Consider the following 23,640-nt stretch of genomic DNA (forward strand, 5'->3'; position numbering starts at 1 on the left):
GAACAATTACCAGAAAGAAACTTTCCCCCATATCGCATTTAAGAACCTAAATATGAAATGCAGAAATAGGCACTAAAGTAAATATTTCAACTTTTCCTTTAAAATAAAAATCTACAATTAAACTTTGCATACTTTGAGCTCAAAATCCTGAGCAGATAAAAAACATCATCTTCTATGACACAAGGAAGACAGCTGGCCCCATCTGTTTCAAAGTAGAATGGAAACCTAAAGCTTCTGCACTATACTTACATGTGAGGACTGAGTTCATAAAAGTTTCTGTTCCTGTATTCTTCAACTTTCTCTGGTGAATAAATGGGTAGCGGTCTATATGGGTTTACTGATACAACCACACTGCCAATGTATGTCTGTAGGAGAAAAATAATGCAGAATACAGTGTTTTAATACTCAAAAATGAGATTTTATTATGACCTGTCCTTTAAAAAAAATCATCAATTTTTGCTGTTACATTTAATTCGTCAGTTCTATATGTCAGGAAAACATTCAACATTTGCTTAGAAAAAAAACATTTTTTACAATGAATACATTCAAAACATTCATTTATACACTAAAAGCCTTTCAAAATCTCTCTCAGTTAAGGGCTCTTAGGTACCACAGGAATAAAAGGAATAAAAACAACAATATTGACAGATTCTTTAAGCAGCTCCTTCTATATTGTACAGGTAGACTGCTCCTACTTTAAATGGGGATTAATTTTTTAAAGAATTATCAGGGCTCTGCTGTGCTGCCTAAGGGAAATGTGTGTTTACATAAAATCAAAATGAAACGTATTTTCCTAAACAATTTTTAAATATTACACAATTCCAACTAGTCTTCAATATTTAAAACAGAAAACAAGACAATTTAGTTTAATTCTTCAGTCCAATAAGCCAACCTGAAAGTAATTATTTAATGTCCCCCCTCCTTTTAAATAGAAAGCCTCATTTATAAGGTGCACCAGTTGTCAAATTTCTCAATTATATATGCGAGAGCATATAAAGTGAAGATGGCATAAAACAATGAGCACTTTGTTTTATGATGTACATAACAGAAATTACTCATTGTTCATTAATACTTTATGATGTTCTGTCCAGGGAACAAAAACACTAAAGCTGCACAAACATTATTTAAAGATCAGAGTATCAAAAGGTTTCCACTATGTTTCAGATCAGCTACTTACCAATATTTCCAATGTTAATACTGCTTAAATGACATAGCACATGGCAGAAGCCAGATTATCCAACAGGTTGGGTGACACCAATTCAGTTTGAAAAGGAGACCGGAAATCAGAACCTCTGGGGGTCCAGTCCTGAGAAGCCCTTAATCTAAACATACACTGAAACTCCTCAAGAGCTTTAAACTCTCCTCAGGACTAAGGTCTACAGCAGGCCTGCACAACATGCAGCCCGCGTGAGCTCACTGTGCGGCCTGTGGGGGGTGAGTAGGCAAGTGGCAGGTGAGGGAGGGGGCTGAAGAGGCGGGTGGGCAGTGGCAGGGGGCGAGGTGGTGAGTTGGGCGGGCGGGGGGTGGGCTGAGGAGGCGAGCAAGGAATCAGCAGCTGACCTGTTCTACTGATCTGGTCTGGCTCCCATCCCCTCTCCAAGGGTTGCAGCTGTCTGGAAGTGCTGCCTTCCACGCTTTCCTCAGTCACATCTCATTCATTCAACAGGACAATTGATTACAAAGTTGGGGGAAGATCTTATTCTACTTCTAGCAAAAAGACATTTTTCTTTTACCTTAGTTATACTACCTTCGGGACCTTTATATTACCAAGGTTCAGTACCGCTATTTCGTTGGGGCAGCACTGGGGAAGGAAGGTTTGTTTCCGCGGGGCGGGCAGTGCTTGGGAGGGGTGCTTTGTTTCGGGGGGGTTGGCAGCGCTAGGGGCGGGAGTTGGCCCTCAGCTGTTTTCTTTGAAGTAATATGACCCTCACCACTTTATGAGTTGGGCAGGCCTGGTCTACAGCAAAACTGCATCAGAGCTACAGACCTATGGCACTCCTATAGCCATGAAAGAGCTTAGCTTCAAACCCTCGCGCTATGTCTACACTAGGAACTAGGGGTGTGATTCTCCTGCTCGTGTACACATACTCATGCTAGCTTTCGTCAAGCTACCGCAAGTATAAACAGTGATGTAGCCACGGTACCAAAGGTTGTGGCAATGAAGACATGGCAAAGCCAAGCTGACTACATACCCACTGGTTTCAGACAGGCTGGTACCCTGCATTATTCAGCCATATATCTCCACTGCCGCTACCTTGATATTTATACTCACGGTAGCTTGATGAAAGCTAGTGCAAGTATGTGTATGTGGAGAAGAGGAATCAAAACCCTAGCTCATAATGTACATGTAGCCTCCTAGGAGCTTAAAAGCAACAGCAAGCTGCTATAAATGGGAGGTTTGTCAAGTCAGGATACAAATAAGTCAGAATTCTTCTGTAATTTTTCACTTTAAGCCTGAGGTATAGCTTTTATTGTGTAAATTCTATGTGTAATTGCAGTCATCCAGAGGGACTGAGAGGAAAAGTAAGGACAGTTCACTCTTATCTCACACTGTTTTGTTTGTTTATTGCAGCACTCTAACATAGCATGATACAATACAACTGCAGCACCTGGACAGAAGATCAGGGCTCCAATCCACATAGTACACAGCAATCTGCACCTAAATACTACTGCAAGATCTCTGGATTCTGATGTATTGGTGTGGCAGACAGGAAATTCTACAAAACGTATCTCAGACTCAGCAAGAACATACTGCTTCAACATGCACTGAAACTCAAGTTTCCAGTATCATTCTTCACAGCCATGAGGATTAGACACAATTTAAATAGCAATAAAATTATATTATGGCACATAATTATCCAGCAAGTGGTGGATTCCACAGCAAATTTAATGAATGCATAATCACAGAATATACATACTCCAGATAGTGGGTGTCACCCTTTATATTCAAGAACCATTCAAGAACAATAAAAATACTATATATAAATATCAGTATTAGTGTCAAAAAAGAAAGGCAAAAAGATTTCAGGCCAAGATTTTAGAGTGATCAGGGATTTTCAGTGCTCCACCTTAACACTGAAATGGGCCTAATTTTAAAAAGTGCTGAACACACACCATCCAAAAACAAGCATCACTGGTTGAATACAGACAAGCTGGTGCAACCAAAATCAGTCACTTTTTAATATCTTTCCATCTATAATATTTATATGCTTCCCTCCCCCACCCACCCCCTTCCATCACTGCTGTATTGGAGTGCCTTGCAACCTTTAATGCATTTATCCTATGAGATAAGGAAATACTATTATCTCCATTTTAGAGATGGGAACTGAGGCACAGAGAAAATAAAGTGACTTGCCCAGGGTCACACGGAAAGTCTGTGGTGGAGCAGGGAATTTACCCTTCGTCTCTCCATCCTAGGATAGTACCCTAATCACTAGATCACCCTTCCTCTCTGGCCTTATACATTGGTCTTTATGCCCAGGCTGATACTGTCCTTAATTGTGCTCTTGCACCAGATTTCGATTTTTTTTAATCAATGGGTTTTTTTGATCTATACAGAGACATCCAAAACAAGTGAATGCTTTCCCCCGTATTAAAAAAATTAAATGTTTATTATTTGGCAAAAAACAAGTTCACACTTGAGCAGAAATCTTGAATGTCAAGTTTCACCATGGACCATATTTGTATGGTCTAGTTGTAAATCTGTGATAAAGGTTGCCAGCATCTTTCGCCTCATTTAAATAGAGTTGCACAAATGACACTGTCTACATAAACAGGAAGTTTCACTGTGTATCTTCTAGAGACTCCTGTAGTATATCTTTGCAATGCTTGTTGCCTACAGAATAAAACAGTAGAAACCGCAGTTGACAATTCATTATACAACTACATCTGCCCTGAGATGTAATACTTCACTAATTGTGCATAAGACTTACTATTTCTAAATAAACCCCATACTTCATCTGTTTTAGAGCTGATCAGATTACTTACAAATAGAATATTTTTCCGGTCAGAAAATACCAATTCATCAAAAAAATCAGTGTTCTGCAGGAAGGTGTTGATTTCAACGGGCTTATCTAAACAGGACATTACTGCACAGCAAGCCAGAGTGTGAACCTACAGTGCACCAGTTTGACGTGCAGTAATGTCCCATATGGACACTGCCACAACATCCGGAAAGTTCCAGAGCAGTAACATCCCACGTAGATAAGCCAACTGAAACTTAGGACCAACATGGCTGGTTTACTGCCAGGTCACCTACCTTCCTCCCCAGTTCCTAGGCAGTGTACCCAGCAAGCTACCAGGGAACATAGGCACACTGGGTGCCTGGTTTCATGGCAGTCCTCCTTGGAAGGCAGGCAGCAGATCAAAAAAATTCCATTCTCCTAAAACAGAACCTTTTCAATCTTTCCCTCCCACAAACAAAGTTTCACTTTTTTTTTTTTTAAAAGCCCTTTTTCCCAATTCAGGATGGGGAGACACAAGATTTTTGACATTTTTCACAGGAGGGAAAGACGTTTTTCACAGGAGGGATCTTCTTCCGTATCTATCCTGCCCCCTGCTTACACAGAAGTTGGGAAGCCCATCTCTCGGTAAGTATATGGACCCTTGCTGAGAGTAACCAAAGTGATCCACAAGAGTAACAGACTCTGCGCAAGTAGTTCTGTAATCTTTGTATACACACTCCCGGCGTAAGATTCTTCATTGCGGAATTATTTAAAGTTTCCTCCCTTGTCTCAAAGAATTATAGAAGGTTGCTAATATCAACAGAGCTCACTGCACAACCATTGCCAAAAGGCAGCGAAGAGAGGTAGGCAGGTCCTGAAGGAATTCAGCTGGATATACACCGTATTAACAACAAGGGTCCTCAAGAAACTGAGGAGGGAGCCTTTTAAACTATTTCACCACTATAATACTATGCACTTTAGCTGCTGGAGTTCCTTGAAAAACTTTAGAATGCCAAGGTGATGAAGGACAGGTAGAAGAAAGAAACCTTTGATTTTTTTAGTTTTGAAAACAGATATTTAAAGAACATTTATTTAGAACCAGCCTTATATAGTTAAGCATTGCTTAAATCATGTGTTTTGGGAATAGACGTCAGCTGTTCATTGTCACACATGTACAAAACCAGACAATATAATCCTAAAATAACCAATATTTCAAAAGGTCAAGCAACTATATACAAACAAGGACATACATATGCCTATTTTAAAAACTAAGCATGCCAAGAAATCATTCCTTTGACTAAAAGTGGCTTAGATGAGCTAAAAAGTTTCCTCCCTCCCTCTCCCCTAACCAAATGAATACCAGCACAGAAAGCAAGATAAAGATACCTAATAGTTATTTGCTAGTGGTGGTTGATCCAATTCCCCATAACCAGGATGACCACCACATAAAATCTTCATTCCCACCAGAACTCTACTATTAACCAAAAAAAAAAGCTTAATTCCTTGAGCATGCAATGAATGTAGTAACATTCCAGTAATGTTACTGCATTCCTGGAGTAGTGGGAGAAAATGCAGTGGCAACCAGAATATTAAAAATACTCTTCATTTCCCCTGTGTTCTTATATTAAATTGAAAGCCAAGGGATTTGTCTCATGATTAAACCACTGAATCCTGTCAAGAGATCTGGATTCCATTCTTGGCTTTGCCACAGACTTTTTCTGTGAGCTTGGACGAGGCCTTAGATTCTCTTGTACCTTGGTTTCACCATCTACAGTTAACTAAATCCTTCTGTTTGTTACACTCATTTGTTGCATCCAGTCTTAAAACATAATAGGAAACAGTTTACCATTTGTGTTCCATAGCACCTAGTACAATCGGGCTTTGATCCAACTTGAGCTTCCGGGTTGCTATGGAATAAACTCAATCATGTAGAGTAGCAGCATTATAATACACCAGCATTTCACCTCTGGCAACCAGAATTCAAATTCTGACCAGGTCATATACGAATACATGTGGTGCTCTTATCTTAGTTCACCAGTATCCACGTTAGCCAAGCCACTACACAATGCTGACAATTCATTTCTATTGACTTGAGAGGTTAAGATCTGAAGTAGGAAGAATTTTGCCGTTCAAAACAGGATTGGCAAAGTTACGTAAGGAAATAATGCAACTAATATGTCTGTTTAAAAAACAGTATTGGGAAGTCTCATTTTCAAAGACACTAAATTCCTTTTTTTTATTTTTCTAGGAATGAAAGGGAGGACAAAAAAGTTATACTCCCCTACCCTAGCTGACATAACAGCATGGAATAATTCCATAATTAAGTCACTGACGTCACTTTTGACATAAGCACAATGCAATGCCAGATCATCATAGCACAATTCTATTATGGCCATCTGCAGCTCTGTAGTAAAACATCTTTTCCCTTTATCCCCCAGTTGCATGGAAGATGGCACAGGATAACAGCAGCTCTGGTCCATTCAGTATGGGCAGCTCAACTTACCAGATATCAGGAACTGTGATTTGCCTTGGTGACAAGAATTAAGGTCATATCTACATAGCCAACAGAAGAAAAAAAAAAGAGAGCAGCTTTACCTGGTTTGTCAACTTTTGACAAGCACGGGAGGCTGTGGGGTTGGATGGAAATGGAAAATTTGGATTTGTAGATGAGATGTTGGAGGAGGCAGTTGTTGTTTCACTATGCAGCTGAAGAAATATGTGACATTGGACATTCTACTAAAACACTACTCCCCTCATGATGATTAAAATGCTCTGACTGAATTCACTAATCTGCTGCCTGTACTGCAGCCCAAGGCAAAATACAGAACACAAAGTGTGTGTGTTGCCACTGGCTAACTAAATATTGGATGAAAGTATATCTGCCTGCCTTTAAGTACACTAACATACATGTTTAAAACAGCTGGCCATGATACGCACAGAACTTGAGGAAAGACAGTCATCTTAGACAAAGGAATGGAATTGTTGGGCAAAAAGCATCAGAAATTTAAGCAGGATTATCTCCTACTCAAAATATCACAGTCCAAAGGGCAGTGTAAAAACAAAATCAAATATGCACCACAGCCCCCTTACTACCACAAGGGATGATTTAAATACCTAGATAAACAGGAATCACCCAAGCAATACAAAATGAAGGGGGGTGTAGAGATTCAGTATGTGGCTATGCACGGTTTGGGAAGAGTTACAGCATGCCCTACCTTTGGGAAATAAATGAAAACTAGTCATTTAGGGCTCAACCCTGTGAGCTAAGCACCCTCACCTCCTATTACTGAAGCCAAGGAGAGTTATGGGTGATCTGCACCTAGCAGGACTGAAACCTTACTCATTTTGCCACCTGTTATAGATTCAAGCACTGGAATGAGAGTAAAATGTTGTCCTTAGACAAGGTATATCTTAGGCAAGATGAAACAAGCTCTGATTTCACACATTTTCTCAAGAGCACAAAACACTCTCTCTGCTGTAACATTTCTACTAACCTCAGGACTGTTCCGACAGACTCTAACGCCAGTATTGACAAGATAGATCAAGTGAGTTATCTGGATTGGCTTCAACAATACAGAGCTGAAGATATTTTTAAATTATATATTTTATACGTATAAATATAGTATTATGCATTGCACTCACAATTAAAAGTGGAGCATGCAGTACAAGTGGCAAGGCAGTCAAGCCAAAGAAGAGTCAAGCAATGCAAAAGAAAACATCATCTAAACACATCTGACAATAAAAGTCTGATAACTTTTTTTAAAATAAAGAATTGTTTTTATAAACAGTAAATGCAGATTCGATATAGTCTGTTCCAAGAAACTTCTTCACTCAATATGAGCGAGCAACAATGGATGGAAAACTTTAAACGGAAACATTAAAAGTGTGTTTTGGCCAGAATGTTTGTCATTAGTTAAATAGAAATAGAATGCAAAAATACACATCATTGTAGTGGAACTTAGGTTAATTACATGGAATTACATTAAAAGTTCCGCATGGTGAGAACTATATGTTTACTTATTTTTAAAGCGCTTAGCAAATTTTTGGGCACTTAAAAATTACTCAGTTAACACTTTATGGCATTTATGAAATGAAAAAAAAAGAGGAGAAGGAGAAGGAACAGCATGGCCTCCAGTGATTGTGCCTTAGCCATATCCTTTTAAGTTCCCTCCACCATTTCCACAATGAGCTCCTGGCAACCATCTTACTTACAGCACCAATAGTGTTTTTTTGTCCTCTCCCCAGGACCAATGGGGAACAGAGATTTCCCTTCCCTTGAGGCTTCCCTGTAACTGAGCTCAACTAGCCCAAGTTGCCTCTCTCCCCATGGAACTTCCCTCCTGCCTCCTTATCAGCCTTAGGCTAATTGGCTCCTTAACCCAGCCAGCCAGATTATCAAATTTCCTCCATCAGCTTTCTGAAGGGAAACTAACATCTGCCATTCCTCCTGCATTCTGTCACAGACAGTAAGGAAGGGTTACAGTTAATTAAAAAGTCAGCATCAAATAGGGTGACCAGACAGCAAATGTGAAAAATCAGGACGGGGGGAGGGGGGGGTGGTAATAGGCACCTATACAAGGCAAAGCCCCAAGTATCAAGACTGTTCCTATAAAATTGGGACATCTGGGCACCCTAGCATCAAAAGACAGACAGACAGACAGACAAAGTGCCACCTTAACTCTGTATTTCCTGGGTTTCTGACACTTGGAGGGATTTTTACCCTAATATTCTTATATGGTAACATGCACTCAAACCACTAGTACATGTCTGTAATTTTATCCTCACATTAATGAAATGTCCGAGGAGAAATTTCCTAGTTTTCTTCACACATACCCTCCCTCGCACCCCCCAATCCTCTCACAAATAATCCTAACACATATCAAGGAACAAATGAAGCATGTGCAGATAAGAGAGGTTCCTCACTAATACATCTTCTACCATCCTTGAGAAATGCAGATCATCTTCTGTGGCCCCTACCTCTGTGCGCACAAGTATGGCGTGATGGACGTGGGTCTGCTCTGTAATATTTTGTGAATACTGAATGTGAACTGGTTATTTGAGTGGTTACTGTATGAATATGTTTGGTTTCGTTTGGTTCAGTTTAGTGGAGAGAATGTGTAAGAAAAGCAAGCTAGAAGCAAAATAACGGCTCAGGATAAACTGCCTCCCACTTCCTCTTCCAACAAACACTTCAGCGCTACCAAGAGACAATGCCTAAGCCAGTAAAAGTGAATATTCTACCTCCTGACTCCAGCCATGTTCTAGAACTTGTTTTGCTATGTAGGACCAAGGCTGAGAAACCAGAGACTGCAAAGGATCTCTGGCTGGATAAAAGACAATTCCCTCTGCCTCTAAGGAGGCAGCTATTGTGGAGGTTGCTGAGGAGCTGTTCAGACTGACACATACTCCTGCAGAGGTGTCTGAAGTAGTCAAGCATGACCACCTGCCATCAGAGGATGGTACACCTATGGGCAATAAACAGGTGGGTAGACTATAGTTTTAAAAATTATCTCTAGGTGTTTTTTTCTTATTGTTAAGATAAAACACTACTTGGGTTTAAGAAGGCAGTTTGGTCACTCCACTGACCCAAAGCGGAGAACCGCAGGTGCCGAACCCGGTCGAAGATTTGGGTATGCGTGGTTGATACTCTGTATCTGAGTTCCATAGCCCAGGGTCTGATCTAAGACTGGGCAAACTACATGCTTCCACTTCAGAAGAGGTCAAGGCAAGAGGCCTGACACCTAAAAGGGGATGATGTATTCAAAGATCTCAAAGGGGACAGGCGCAGCTGGCTCTGCAACTGTGACATATTGTTCCATGTGGGTAAGCTGTATTAAGCCATGAGCAACCTTTGAGACTTATCAAGGGCTCACATTCCCCCTACATTCCCCCTGCCTTGAATCCCCTTTGAGCCTTAGGAAACTCAACAGCCCCCTTGGGATGCTCTTAGATGCTTTTAAAAAGGGCTATCTTTTCCATTGACAAGCCTCTCTAGTGTTCATGTTACACTTTAAGGTCTAACTCTGCCAAAAAGGGAACCAAAGATTTCTTTTTTCTAAATGAAAGCTAACCTCTCCAGCAGTCATTTACACACTATACTAAGCGCACATTTTCTAACATCACTAAAGAGGTAATCATTTTTACAATTTCACATTAAACTAGATTTTGATCCTGAACACTAGACTGCAGCTTTTTTCTCTACAAAGTAGAGACAAAAGTTAGAAGAATTTTGAAACGCATATGTTTAAGAGATCTATTTTTACTACAACCTAACTCAGAGCTATTAAGAGACAAGGCTTGGGCTATTAGCTCGTGTCTTATATCCCTTCAAATTTTACAGAGGATTTCCTACCTCTAGCCCAAATAAAACTTAGTCATAACTACCTCAGAATTGATGTGTCTCAATTCCAGAGTATGAACCAAAACCAGGCTTAAAAATGGAACCTCAAGCGCCACTGCCCTTGTTCCCTAATGCAATTAATTGTTCCCATTAAGAAAACAGTAACAGGAGCCGATAATCATAGAGCTCTGTTCTTTATAGTAGCAATAGAGAGTTGAGCTCTGACTCAGAGGGTGAATGAGGACACAGGGAGAGAAGACAGATCCACAAAGAACATTTGGTTCAATCTTCCCTATGTCTTCATCACTTCTTTTTCAGATGAAATGCCTGACACATCAGGAATGAGTACTGAGACATAGTCTTGCTGTGCTAGACAGCATCGTGGGAAAAAGTCCTGACCACTTCAAGATGGCCAGAGACAGAAGTACAGCTGAGTGGAAAAGTAAAACTTTACTGAACAAACAGGCTATATTACAAGGCAAAAATATAAGGAAAAACAGGAAGCACTCTCAAGTCAAGCTAGGAGCACATGACTATTTATGCCAGGGGTTCTCAAACTGGGGGTTGGGACCCCTCGGGGTTGCGCGGTTATTACATGGGGTGTTGCGAGCTGTCAACCTCCTCCCCAAACCCTGCCTTGCCTCCAGCATTTATAATGCTGTTAAATATATATTTAAAAAGTGTTTTTAATTTATAAGGGGGGTGTCACACTCAGAGACCCGCTATGTGAAAAGGGTCATCAGTAAAAAAGTTTGAGGGCCACTGACCTATTCAACCTAAGTTATTGACTATGACCTCACACAAGAACTCCCCTCAAGCTATTATACTGAGACATCAAATATGCAAGCTTCAAATGAAAGTAAAACTGCAACATGTGTTCAGCACCATACAAGTTAATTCCCGATCAGAGTTGCTCACACATGCCATTCACAAACAATCCAAAGCAGACACTAAATTAACTGGGAAACCCAGAGGAAGACAGGACTGACGTCCAGGGTTCAGTATTTTATTTGCCCCTCTCCAAAGAAATCTGATGGCCCCACCTGGTTTGCTTTTTATTTTTTTAAGGCTGTCAAGTGATTAAAAACGTTAAGCACAATTAGTCGCGCTGTTAAATAGAATACCGTTTATTTAAATATTTTTCAATATTTTCTACATTTTCAAACATACTTATTCCAATTACAACATACAAAGCATACAGTGCTCACTTTATATTAATTTTTATTACAAATAAATATTTGTGCTATAAAAACAAAAAAAATGTTTTCAATTCACCTCATACAAGTACTGTAATACAATCTCTTCATCATGAAAGTTGAACTTACAAATTTAGAATTATGTACAAAAAACTGCATTCAAAAATAAAACAATGTAAAACTTTAGAGCCTACTAATCTACTCAGTCCTACTTCTGGTTCAGTGAGTCACACATTGTTTACAATGTCACCTGAAAGTGAGAAACGGTGTTCACATGGCACTGTTGTAACCAGCGTTGCAATATATTTACATGCCAGACGCATTAAAGATTCATATGTCCCTTCATGCTTCAACCACCATTCCAAGGGACATGCATCCATGCTAATGAGGGGTTCTGCTCAATAATGATCCAAAGCAATGCAGACCCGTCCATGTTCACTTTCATCATCTGAGTCAGATGCCACCAGCAGAAGGCTGATTTTCTTTTTTGGTGGTTCAGGTTCTGTAGTTTCCACATAAGAGTGTTGCTCTTCTAGGACTTCTGAAAGCATGCTCCACACCTCATCCCTCTAAGATTTTGGAAGGCACTTCAGATTCTTAAATCTTGGGTCGAGTACTACAGTTGTCTTTAGAAATCTTACATTGGTATCTTCTTTGAGTTTTGTCAAATCTGCTGTGAAAGTGTTCTTAAAATGAACAACATGAGCTGGGTCATCATCCAAGACTGCAATAACATGAAATATATGGCAGAATGCAGGCAAAATAGAGCAGGAAACATACTAGTCTCCTTCAAGGAGTTCAGTCAATTTAATTAACACTTTTTTTTTTTAAAACGAGTGTCATGAGCATAGAAGCATGTCTTCTGAAATGGTGGCCCAAGCATGAAGGGGCACACAGATGTTCAGTATATCTGGTACATAAATACCTTGCAATGACAGCTACAAAAGTGCCATGCGAATGCTTCTTCTCACTTTCAGGTGACGTAAATAGGTAACCAGCAGCATTATCTTCCATAAATGGAAACAAACATGGTTGTCTTAGTGATTGCCTGAACAAGAAGTAGGACTGAGTGGACTTGTAGGCTCTAAAGTTTTACATTGTTTTGTTTTTGAGTGCAGTTACATAACAAAAAAAAAATCTACATTTGTAAGTTGCACTTTCACAATAAAGAGACTGCATTATGGTATTGTATGAGGTGAATTGAAAAATACTATTTCTATTATTTTTACAATAAAAATATTTGTAATAAAAATAATGTAAAGTGAGCACTGTACACTTTGTATTCTGTGTTGCAATTTGAAAATGTAGAAAAACATCCAAAATATGTAATAAATTGGCATTCTATTGTTTAACAGTGCGATTAAAACTGTGATTAATCATGATTCTTTTTTTTTTTAGTTAATTGCGATTACTTGAGTGCCATGTTTTTTTTGTTGTTGTTTTTCTGTTAAGGTCCAGAAGGAGTTAAGAAGGCAGACAAGTTAAAACTTGCTGGATGAAGTTAAAAGGGGAGGAGGAGGGAGGCAGAAAAACTGAACAAAACAGGAGTGATATCATGGAATGAATCTACCGTAGACCACCAAATCAGGTGGAGGGTGATTTTAGAACAAACAAATTGCCAAAACACAGCACAGGGTAGTAATGGGGGATTAACTGCCAAGACAGCTGTTGGAAAAGCAATAAGGCAAAATGTCCAGTAACATCTTGTTTCAGAAAGTGGAGGAAGTAACCTAATAGGGAGGAATTGGTTGCAAATCTAAAGGTTGAACTCAATTCGATGGAAGTGATCGTGTAACAATAGATTTCATGATTTTAAAGAAAGGAAGGAGTGAGAGGAGCAGAATAAGGACAAGGGACTTAAAAAAAGTAGAATTTAACAACCTCGAGAAGTGATAGGTAAGGTGCCAAGGAAAGAAAAAAGAGCAGGCCGCTTCTTAAAGAGACAGTATTAAAGGCATAACAGCAACTATCTCGATGCAAAGGAAAGATAGAAAGAACAGTAAGAGGCTAATATGTCTCCATCAGGAGCTCTTTAATGACCTGAAATCAAAAAGTTGGAAACAGTTGCAAATTGCTAAGGATGAGTACAAAAGAATAGCACAAGCACGTAGAGACAAAATCAGAAAGGCTAAGGCACAAAATGAGATACATCTAGCAAGGAATATAAAAGACAAAAAGAGGCTCTTTAAATATATTAGGAGCAAGAAAAAGACGAAAGAAATTGTAGATCCACTACTTCGCAGAGAAGGAAAGCTAATAATAAGAAGGCTGAGGTGCTTCATGCCTATTTTCCTTCAGTCTTCACTAAAAAAGCTAATGGTGACCAGATGCTCAACACAATTAATATTAACAACAAGTGGGAAGGAACAGAAGCCAAAATAGAGTAAGAACAGTTAAAGGATATTTAGGTAAGTTAGATATATTCACATCACAGGACCTGATGAAATTCATTCTAGGAGACGTAAGGACCTTCCTGAAGCAATCTCTCAATCGTTAGTGATGATCTTCAAGAACTCACAGAGGACTGGCTGGGTCCTAGAGGACTGAAGGGTAAACATAGTACCTGCTTTTAAAAAGTAGAACAAAGAGACTTTGAATTGAAGTTAGGCTGACACCTAGAAAGGTGCTGGAACAAATTATTAAACAATCTATTTGTAAGTAAATAGAGGATATTAGGATAAATAAGTAATAGCCAGCATGGATTTGTCAAGAACAAATTATGCAAAACCAATCTAATTTCCTTCTTTGACAGGATTAGTTAATAATAGTTTGCTGTCAAACTGTGAGGATGTGTCTAGTGGGATTCCACAGGGGTCCATCCTGCATCCAGTACTATTCAATATGTTCATTAATGGCTTGGATAATGGAGAGAAGACTGTGGTTGTAAAATTTGCAGATGACACCAAGCTGGCGGAGCTGCAAGAACTCTGGAGGACAGGATTAGAATTCACAATAACCCTGATAACTTGGGGAATTGGTCTAAAATCTACAAAATTAAATTCAATAAAGACAAGTGCAAAGTACTATACTTAGGAATGAAAAAATCAAACATACAGCTATAAAATACGGAATAATTGGCTAGGCAGTCATAAGTATCTGGGGCTATAGTGAAGCACAAATGGAATATGAGTCAACAATGTGTTGCAGCTGTGAAAAACGCTAATATTCTGGGGTGCATTAACTGGAAAGTCATATCTAAGATACAAGAAATAATTGTCCTGCTCTATTCTGTACTGGTGAGGCTTCAGCTGGAGAACTGTGTCTCTGTCTCCACTTCTTTTCCAGAACATTCAGAAAATTGCAAAAAAAATAATAAAAAGGTTTAGAAAACAACCTGTGAGGAAAGATTAATATAACTGGGCATGTTTAGTCTTGAAACAAGAAGGCTGAGGAAGGACTTGATAAACAGTCTTCAAATATATGAAGGGCTGTTATAAAGAGGATAGCAATCAATTGTTCTCCATGTCTACTGAAGGCAGAGCAAGATGTAACCGGTTTTATCTGCAGCAAGGGAGACTTTAGGTTAGATATTACGAGAAACTTTCCAAGTATAAGGATAGCTAAGTTCTGGACTAGGCTGCCAAGAGAGGCTGTGGAATCCCCATCAGAGGTTTTTAAGAAAAGATTAGATGAATATCTGTTAGGATTGGTCCTGCCTCAGTGCAGGAGGCTGGGCTAAATGACCTATGGAGGTCCCTTCCAGCCCTATAGTTCTTTTGATATTGTTTCTTCCTCTGCCATGACAAGTTTAGAGGCTACTTCAACTGAAGGGAGTGAAGCTAAATCATCATCTTTGTTGCTGATTAACAGCTTGGTAATTCCAATTACAGGAGCGAATCAGTGCAGATTCAAGTAGAAAGTAGAAAGGTCTGTATATTCACAATATGGTTAGAGAACAACCGTATAGTGTTTAGACAAGTGTCTATAATCTGATTGACTAGTAAAAGACATCTAATTATACCATAATGAACTACGTGCTATATGAATATTAAGAAACAGACATGAAATAATTATGCAAGTCAGACACAAATTAGAGCGCACTGAATTGCAAAACTGCAGAAAACTGTACAGTTATGCATCAAACTGTACAGCATTCACTGCATTCTGATTGACTGATAAACCCCATTTCAGTGTACCATATAACACCAACAATCAGATCAACAGGTCTGTACCATGCATATTTTGCACCAAAATATATTAAGGAAAGTTTAGAAGTTACAGTAAAAAGGGGTTCATTCTTGTATTAAGATGTTCCTCCTAGGTGTAGGCCATTTCTACTCATTCAAGGAGAAAAAGAATAGGGTTCAAACTACACAAGCAGACAAAATACAAGTAGTAGGGGCTGAAGTGATTTTGACTCCTCAGCAGATCTGTGAATGACTAGACAGGACAGAGGGACACAGGGAAGCTTTGATCAAAGCAGCATGCTTTGGGAACTGAAATAAATGTGGCTGCTGATTTTGCATTTGGCCCCAAATGCCATTTAAATGATGCACCTGGAAGACAGACTTTGAAAGACTGGAGTACTCAGAGAGTTGAATCCTTTCCTGTCTGAAAAATAGCATAAGATCAGGCCCTGCTGATAGAACTCCGACAAGCACAAATGCACCTGGCCCCCTTGTCAATCATTTCCCACTTGCCCTTAACATTTCTGGATTTTAAACACTAGGAAAAAAGCCACCCTGTCCAGGAATGAGGTCCAGTTTTGTATGCAAACAAATACTCAACCAAGTCTTTGTTATCCAGTGAACCACTAATGGCATATAACATTTGTAGTAATGCCAGAATATAAGAGGACGTTACTGTTAGAGCTGGATGAACAATTCACAATAATGTATTTAGGGAATGAAGCCACCTCCCCCACAAATTACCCACAGACAGATTGTGACTTTTATGAATTAGTTCACTGTTTGAAGGTGTTCAATGAATGTTGTGTGAACAAACTTTAGTCTCGGGGTTGTTCACAAAACTTCATTGGAACCTCCAAGTACTTAGTGTTAGTGATCAGATATTCAAGCTACGTGACTGGCCAACTAAATTACACCTTATCGTTTCTGTTTGCTGATTGGCTAGTCTAACCTTTAAATTTTTGCCTTTTAAAACAAAAAATAGTTAGTTTTACCATGAAACTCATTTGGTTGATTAAAAGAATCTCAAGTTTGGAATTTGCTTTCTGTAAACATCTGTACCAGTAGAACTCTCCTCAGATGTTTGCAAAAGTGTGAATAAAAGGGGATGTAAACTTACTGGATGCAAAATTTGCTTTAAAAAAGTTGCCAAAAATATTTACCAACAATTAGAGCTTTTTAGTGAAAAAAGAACTGCAGACTCATACTTCACACAAGCCATTTCCAGACACAATTAAACTGAGTTTCTCATTTTCAATCAACACATGCACATTACCCAGTGAGCCCCCAAAACCACTCAACACAAGATTACTGCAAAATCCTAGAATAATTATTAGAACATTTGGCCTAACTCCAATTCAACTAGCCTTTATGCTTATTTCTATAGGCACAGTCTCTTTGCACTCTGGAATGCAACCCAACACCCAACTCCATTAAACTTTGTAAAAACTATGAAAATGGACAATGTGACCAATTCAGTAGCCAGTGTTCTATTAGGAGCACTCTTCTTTCCTCCTGTGAGCCCAAGAACATGTGGATTCTGAAACACTGAACTGACTCCTAATTTTTTTCTCCAGGAACTTAGATACCAAAATACAAATTTTGATTCCTATGCTTAAAGAGGGACTTCCTTGTATGCAAACACTAAATATGTGAATTTGCCAAGTGAAAGATGTGTTTTAAAAGAAGAAAGAAAAACAGGGACATAGTCATTTCTTCCTTCCCAACTCCTGAATTTTTGTAACAAGCCTGTACATTTACACTTCCTACTTTGGAAGTAAACATTCTACATGCACTCAGATCTAAATCCTGACTCAGCCCAGAGGCACATAACCATAGGAGTTCCAACTTACTGGAGGCTACACAAATGCCTACAAAGGGAATGGTATACACCCAATGTCCTGCAGAGTTGAGCTCTTAGCAGGTGCCATTTGCAGTAATGAAGAGATGGAATTTCAGGGACAAGCAAGGAAATAGCCATTGGATCTGCAACAACTCACATCCACCAGCCAAACATCTGCCCTTCAAAGCCCTTTCCTCTCAGAAGAGTATTCTATCTCACCTCCCTACCCCAGAAAGAGCCCGTAAAATTCCATTTACTTTGTCCTTTGGCACTGGATTTGTTCATGTCATGCTTTAAATTATGCGCTTACCTAGAAAGACCAGCTAACATGGTTATACAGCAGGCTCTGCTCCCTGCAAAATTAACTTTAAAAACATAAATAGTCCATGTAAGAGTCTATTCTCCACAGGCCAATCCTTTGAGAGTTGTAACAGGATTTTTTAACACAGTTGTAAAACTTGAACAAATAGGTAGTTCAGATACAAACCATATACCTTACTTTACCAGAAACTGATGTTTAAAAACTGATGTTGACGAAGCCGTAGTTAACTGCTGTGTAGGCATAAAAAGGAGCTGAATGGACAATACTGTTTGGTTGTTTGTTTGTTTTTTTAACACCTACAGTTGAATACCGAAATGAGGGAGGAACTTGAATCTACAAATTAATTAGGAAGAAGAAGTGCATTCCTATTGCCCTGTGAATGGACCCTGCAGGGCCCGGTTCATGCAACAGGCATGAACTGAAGTTTGCAGGCTTTGTTCCTCTCTAAGAGTAGCTCTTCAGTAGTCTCATTTTGCTCCCCATGATGGCATGCAAAATGTGAGGTCCTATATGTTAAAACATACATTACTTCCAGATGTAACGAGGGATTCATTGTGTTCAAGCTTAAGTGAAAAATGTATTTCTCAGGGTTGAGATTTTGTGACGGGAGGGGAAAGCGGGGGCTGGTTTTTTGCTTTTTAAAAAACAACAACAAGAAATGCTGTAACAAAAAAAACTCTGTCCACACGAAATTTTAAAAAGCTGCAGGAAACAAAATCGTGGGGGTGAAATTTACAAATCAGCAAAATCTAATTGATCTGGAACTGAAATAACATTCCTTGAATTGTTTAGTACAGAAAATTATGAATCACCACAAACCAGATAACCAGTCTACTCAACAGTACACTACCTGGCACTTCCTTGAAACAGCTATTGCTTTTATTGGCTTTGAATTAAATATTTTAATATAGTAAATGCTCTGATTTCATCTAAAAGTTTTCACCTTTAATAGGTGGATTAGTAAACTGAGTTTTTTAAGATCAAACAATAAAAAGTGATACGTAGAGTTGGTTGAAATATTTATCCTTCCTATCCAGGCTACAAAAACAGGAGTTGAACTACCTGTTTGAAAGGTCTTTATGCTTGGAAGCAAACTTAAATACATTTTGCTAAAAAGTGTCAGGATTTTCCACCTGGAAGGCAAATGTTCCCATACTACTGAAGAAAATGACACCTTCCTTTATTTGCCAAAGTAAACAATACATTAATTACTCTGCAGTAATACTTTATCACCTTAGCCAACAGAATTAGAATTTTGATGTAACTGCCTCAAAGAATGCATTTTTGAAGTGACTGTGAAAACAGTATGTAATTCAGGTAGTTTTTATTCTATACATTTAAAAAAAATAGATTAGATATTTGGTATACAAATCTGATTTATCTCCAGAAAAACTGTCCAATCTCCCAAAGTTCAATAAAAATATACAAACTGTTTCCATTTTATACTACCTAACATTGAAGCACTTCAAAAATCCACTCCCTAATGGCAAGCAGACACCTTTCCTAACTGAACATCTCTGGCAGACTCTAGGGTTTCTGCACAAAGTAAGTTTCTAGCCCTTATAGTTAATAACCTTCCAAATGACAAAGAGTCCTGTGGCACCTTATAGACTAAGAGACGTATTGGAGCATGAGCATTCGTGTGTGAATACCCACTTCGTCAGATGAAAGCTGACCCACGAAAACTCATGCTCTAATACTTCTGTTAGTCTATAAGGTGCCACAGGACTCTGTCGCTTTTTACAGATCCAGGCCATGGTTACACTAGAGAGTTGCAGTGCTGGTGAGGGGGTTACAGCGCTGCAACTTAGGATGTGGCCACACTTGCAAAGCACGGCCAGCGCTGCAACTCCCTGGTTGCAGCGCTGGCTGTACACCCGGTCGAGCCTCGGGTGTAGCGATTCCAGCGCTGGCGCTGGTCAGCAAGTGTGGACCCCACCAGCGCTTTTATTGACCTCCGGGGTATAAGGAGGTATCCCAGAATTCCTGCCCACAACAAACCGGAAGAAAGGGAGAGCTCGGAGTTCAGCCAAACTGCTTATTTAAAAAACAAACACAGCTCCTGTTTGCTGAGCGAGCGGAGGCAGGCAGGGGAATTACTTTGGAATGTTCATAACTGTTTGCCTGAAGAGAGAAACAGCACGCTCACACGGGCAGAGGGGGAGGGGGAAGTCCGTGTTGAGCAGATGCTTATCGGGTCTGACGGCTATTTAGGAGTACATAATTTGCATTTAGTGAATGAGAGAGGGGTGGGGGAAGGGGGTCAGAACTTTTAAAATGATTGAAGGTAGGCACTGTGTGTCTTCCAGTCCTTAGAACTTGCAAGGGAGGGAGCTGAGAACAGTGTCAACTCCAAAAATCCATTCTGTCTGTCTCCTCCACGCTCCATGTCACATTCCACGCCACCCCCTTCTTTTGAAAAGCACGTTGCAGCCACTCGAATGCTGGGATAGCTGCCCACAATGCACCACTCCCAACAGCGCTGCAAATGCTGCAAATGTGGCCACACTGCAGCGCTGGTAGCTGTCAGTGTGGCCACACTGCAGCGCTGGCCCTACACAGCTGTACGAACACAGCTGTAACTACCAGCGCTGCAGAACTGTAAGTGTAGCCATGGCCCCAGACTAACATGGTCACCCCTCTGATATTTGAACCTTCCAAACGTGAACTGAGGATAAACCAGCACTGTACTATGTTCTTAAGTCTGCACACAAACAGTGCTAGCACTTCGGCCGCCCTTCATGTTTTCACTTTGCTGTAACAGAGTGAAAACTGATCAGGCTAGTTAGTTTTCACTGCTACTATTGGGAATCCACAGTCAACGCTGAAACTGACAAGAATCAGATCAATTACACTGTGCTACATATTGGGAAAGCTGTGAGCTGTGGCAGCAGAGGTGCTACTAGCCAGGATGGGCAGGGAAGCACTGGAGGAGCTATTCACTGGGGAGGACTACCCAGAAAAAAGCTGTGAGAACGGTAGATTAGCAGAGTCCCTCCACACACCCTCCTCCTTCTTCAAAGAGCCAAAAGAGGCTTCACATTTTAGTTTTTAAATGCCTGATTATCAGAGACTACAAGTGACAGAATTCCCTCAAGGAGTGAATTCCTAAAACAGCACCTTGAAAGGAATCCTTCTCCTCTCCCCGCATTTGGGGGTTACCATGGCTCCTCCCCATAACACTATCTGTGACAATGAGAACTACTTGTCTTACTTTAGTCCTCAGCTACCAGGTGACTAGTCAATTCTTCAAGCCCTATCTGTGAATAGGGTGGATGGGTAAGGCTAAGTGACCAGACGTGGGCAACAGCTTGTGTGTAGATATGGGTGGGAGAAGAAAGTGAAAGAGTGATTTTGAAGGAGAGAGAAGCAGTAAAGAATTTATAGTGGAGCAGGGAGACCACATAATGTAGGGAAATAAAGACACATAAAGGGAGTGGAAAGAAAGGAAATAAATACAGAAGGCAATGCAAATAAACCACAATCTATTATAGGATAGAAAGGAGAAAGTGGAATTAAGTCATGGAAGGACTGAATGCATAACAAATCAAGCAACATACTATAAGTAACATTTTGAACAATTAAACAGGAAGTGGATTGAGAATAACCAAAATTAAATATAGTACACAACTCTTTTATTCCATTAAGTTACAGCTGCTATGGCTTGGAGAGCATAGCTCCCCTTTGGCTCATAGCTTTCATCTTCTATCTATTAAGAACATTTTTCAAGCACTGACTTTCATTCAGGGATCAAAAAGCTCTTGAATGACATTACCCACACATTGCCCCAGTGACACAGGTATACTATATACATTTTAAAGAGGAAGAAACTAAGGGTATGGCTACACTTGAAATTTCGGAGCGCTGCCGCGGCAGCGCTTTGAAGTGAGTGTAGTCAGAGTGCCAGCGCTGGGAGAGAGCTCTCCCAGCGCTGCATGTAAACCACAGCGCTGTATCTTGCAGCGCTCAGGGGGGTGTTTTTTCACACCCCTGAGAGTGAAAGTTACAGCGCTGAAAAGTGCCAGTGAAGCCATGGCCTAAGACGCAAAAGTAATGCATCTTTATAAGGCCACTCAAAAAAACCCGTTGCAGAACTGGGCTCAGGACAGGAGTCCTATTTTTGATCCCTGATGTAACCATTAGTATGCACTTCCGCTTCCTAATTTATCACTGCTCAAAGATAATCACAATCTTCATGTGTATTTAATCCCACACATATCCAAGTTTACAAACCATGTCTCCAGCTGCAAGCAGAACCGCAGATGCTTGTACACATGTTTTGTTTGCAAGCGACATTTCATGTTTCCGCTAATCCCTGTAGAGTAATTCCATTAACACTCTAAATTTGTACTGTTTATACACCATATCAATGATACTTATTTTGTGGATCATGAAAAGAGGTGGCAATCAGACTACTTATATCCCACATTCTATAGAAGCACATTTTCTTTAAAATGTGTCTTCCTGATACAACAGCAAGATCAAACTATTTACATTGTTGATTCCTACGCGGCCTTCTTTTAAAAGTGATGGGAGCCAAATCCTATCTTTAGAACACCATGTGAACCTGCACAAAGGATTCTGAAACACGTCTGAGGAAGATCAGAAGCAAGTGAATGAATAAAGGACGGCATAAGTCACAATTAAAAAAATAAAAGAGGTGTTAAGTACCTTTAGCTAATGTAATTTTACATACCATGGCGTGCAGTTGACATGTACCCCCTACACAACATAATTCTAAAACACTTTTTTTTTTTTAAAGGAGGATTAAATAGCCCCCCAAGGAGATATTTGTGCAGCATGTACTTACATATATTTCACTGTGGTCAAAGCGCTTCTTGAGGTTATTAATGAATGAATCTTCACTAAGAGGTTCTAAAAGGACCATATCTCCCACTCCAATCATATTGTCTAGAAGTGACGTCTTCACCTCCATTTTGGCCATTTTCCTCTATTGGGAAATAAAAAAAACATTTGAGCACGATTAATTTGAAAGGGTCTATTTATTCACATTTATAGGTGTTATCCAGGACTTTGGCTGAACATCACACAGGAACATAAATACATTGAGTATCACTTCTATTAAATGTTTTTCAAAATGTTATATTTTTAATCGAAAAAGGAGAGAATTCACAACAATAATTCAAAGCGTCGTGGACATAAAACAAAGGCACCAAAACATAGCCCACAAAGTCCTAAGACACAGCCCTTGTTTGCTAGATATCAAATACTGAGAGGCAATTCAAGGTGGCTAAAGATTCCAACAGGTCGGAATCCAAGATTCCTTTATTTGTTTTCATGGAAGAAAAGCTAGAAACAAGTAAATGTTTTGATTTGCAGTTAATTTATATGGATACATTTCAAATTTAGGGCCCAATCCTGAAATCCCTATGCAAGCAGATTTTTCCAGGGACTTAATGAAAAGTTCCCACTTTTAAGAAGTCAATTGTTTTTAAAACTGAAAATCAAGAACTGAATTGCAACTTATGCATAGAATCCAGACTTTTTTATTACAATAAAAATATGTTCAAGTGTATGCAAACCCAACTTTCTATTGATTTTTAGAATGCCCAGACATTCATAAAAAGTCTGCTTTTTATGGGCTTACTGTCCATATTCCAATTTGATTCAACTTTTCCCATCTTCACCTTCCCTCCACTACTCCAAACAACCTTTTAGATTCTTAAAAGTAAAACTACTTAAGTCAATTAAGTCAGACAAGAAAGCTATTCTAAATTATACATTGCATTTCCCACGTATTTGGGTTTATTAATAGAATCTTTCCTTAGTATTCACTACATAATAGTCTGGACTGTCTACCATTCAAACACTGTGGAACTATACCTTTACTGCTGCTTGTTAAATAAT

At 39.5% G+C, this 23,640-nt stretch overlaps 1 protein-coding gene across 6 annotated transcripts in view; it reads right to left on the reverse strand.

The window, feature by feature from the left end:
* The window catches only part of MYO1B (myosin IB), a 243,668-nt gene that overhangs the window by 137,273 nt on the left and 82,755 nt on the right, over positions 1–23,640 (reverse strand). For all 6 annotated transcript variants that reach the window (XM_030580337.1, XM_030580339.1, XM_030580338.1 and 3 more), the window contains 2 exons: positions 22,583–22,723; positions 250–365 (listed from right to left, as the gene is read on the reverse strand). In XM_030580337.1, the coding sequence (XP_030436197.1) occupies positions 250–365; positions 22,583–22,717 (251 nt within the window). In that variant the 5' untranslated portion in view covers positions 22,718–22,723. The remainder of the gene's footprint in view (positions 1–249; positions 366–22,582; positions 22,724–23,640) is intronic.

Source organism: Gopherus evgoodei, chromosome 11 (genome assembly GCF_007399415.2).
Source record: "Gopherus evgoodei ecotype Sinaloan lineage chromosome 11, rGopEvg1_v1.p, whole genome shotgun sequence".
In the NCBI taxonomy this organism is placed as follows: Eukaryota; Metazoa; Chordata; order Testudines; family Testudinidae; genus Gopherus; species Gopherus evgoodei.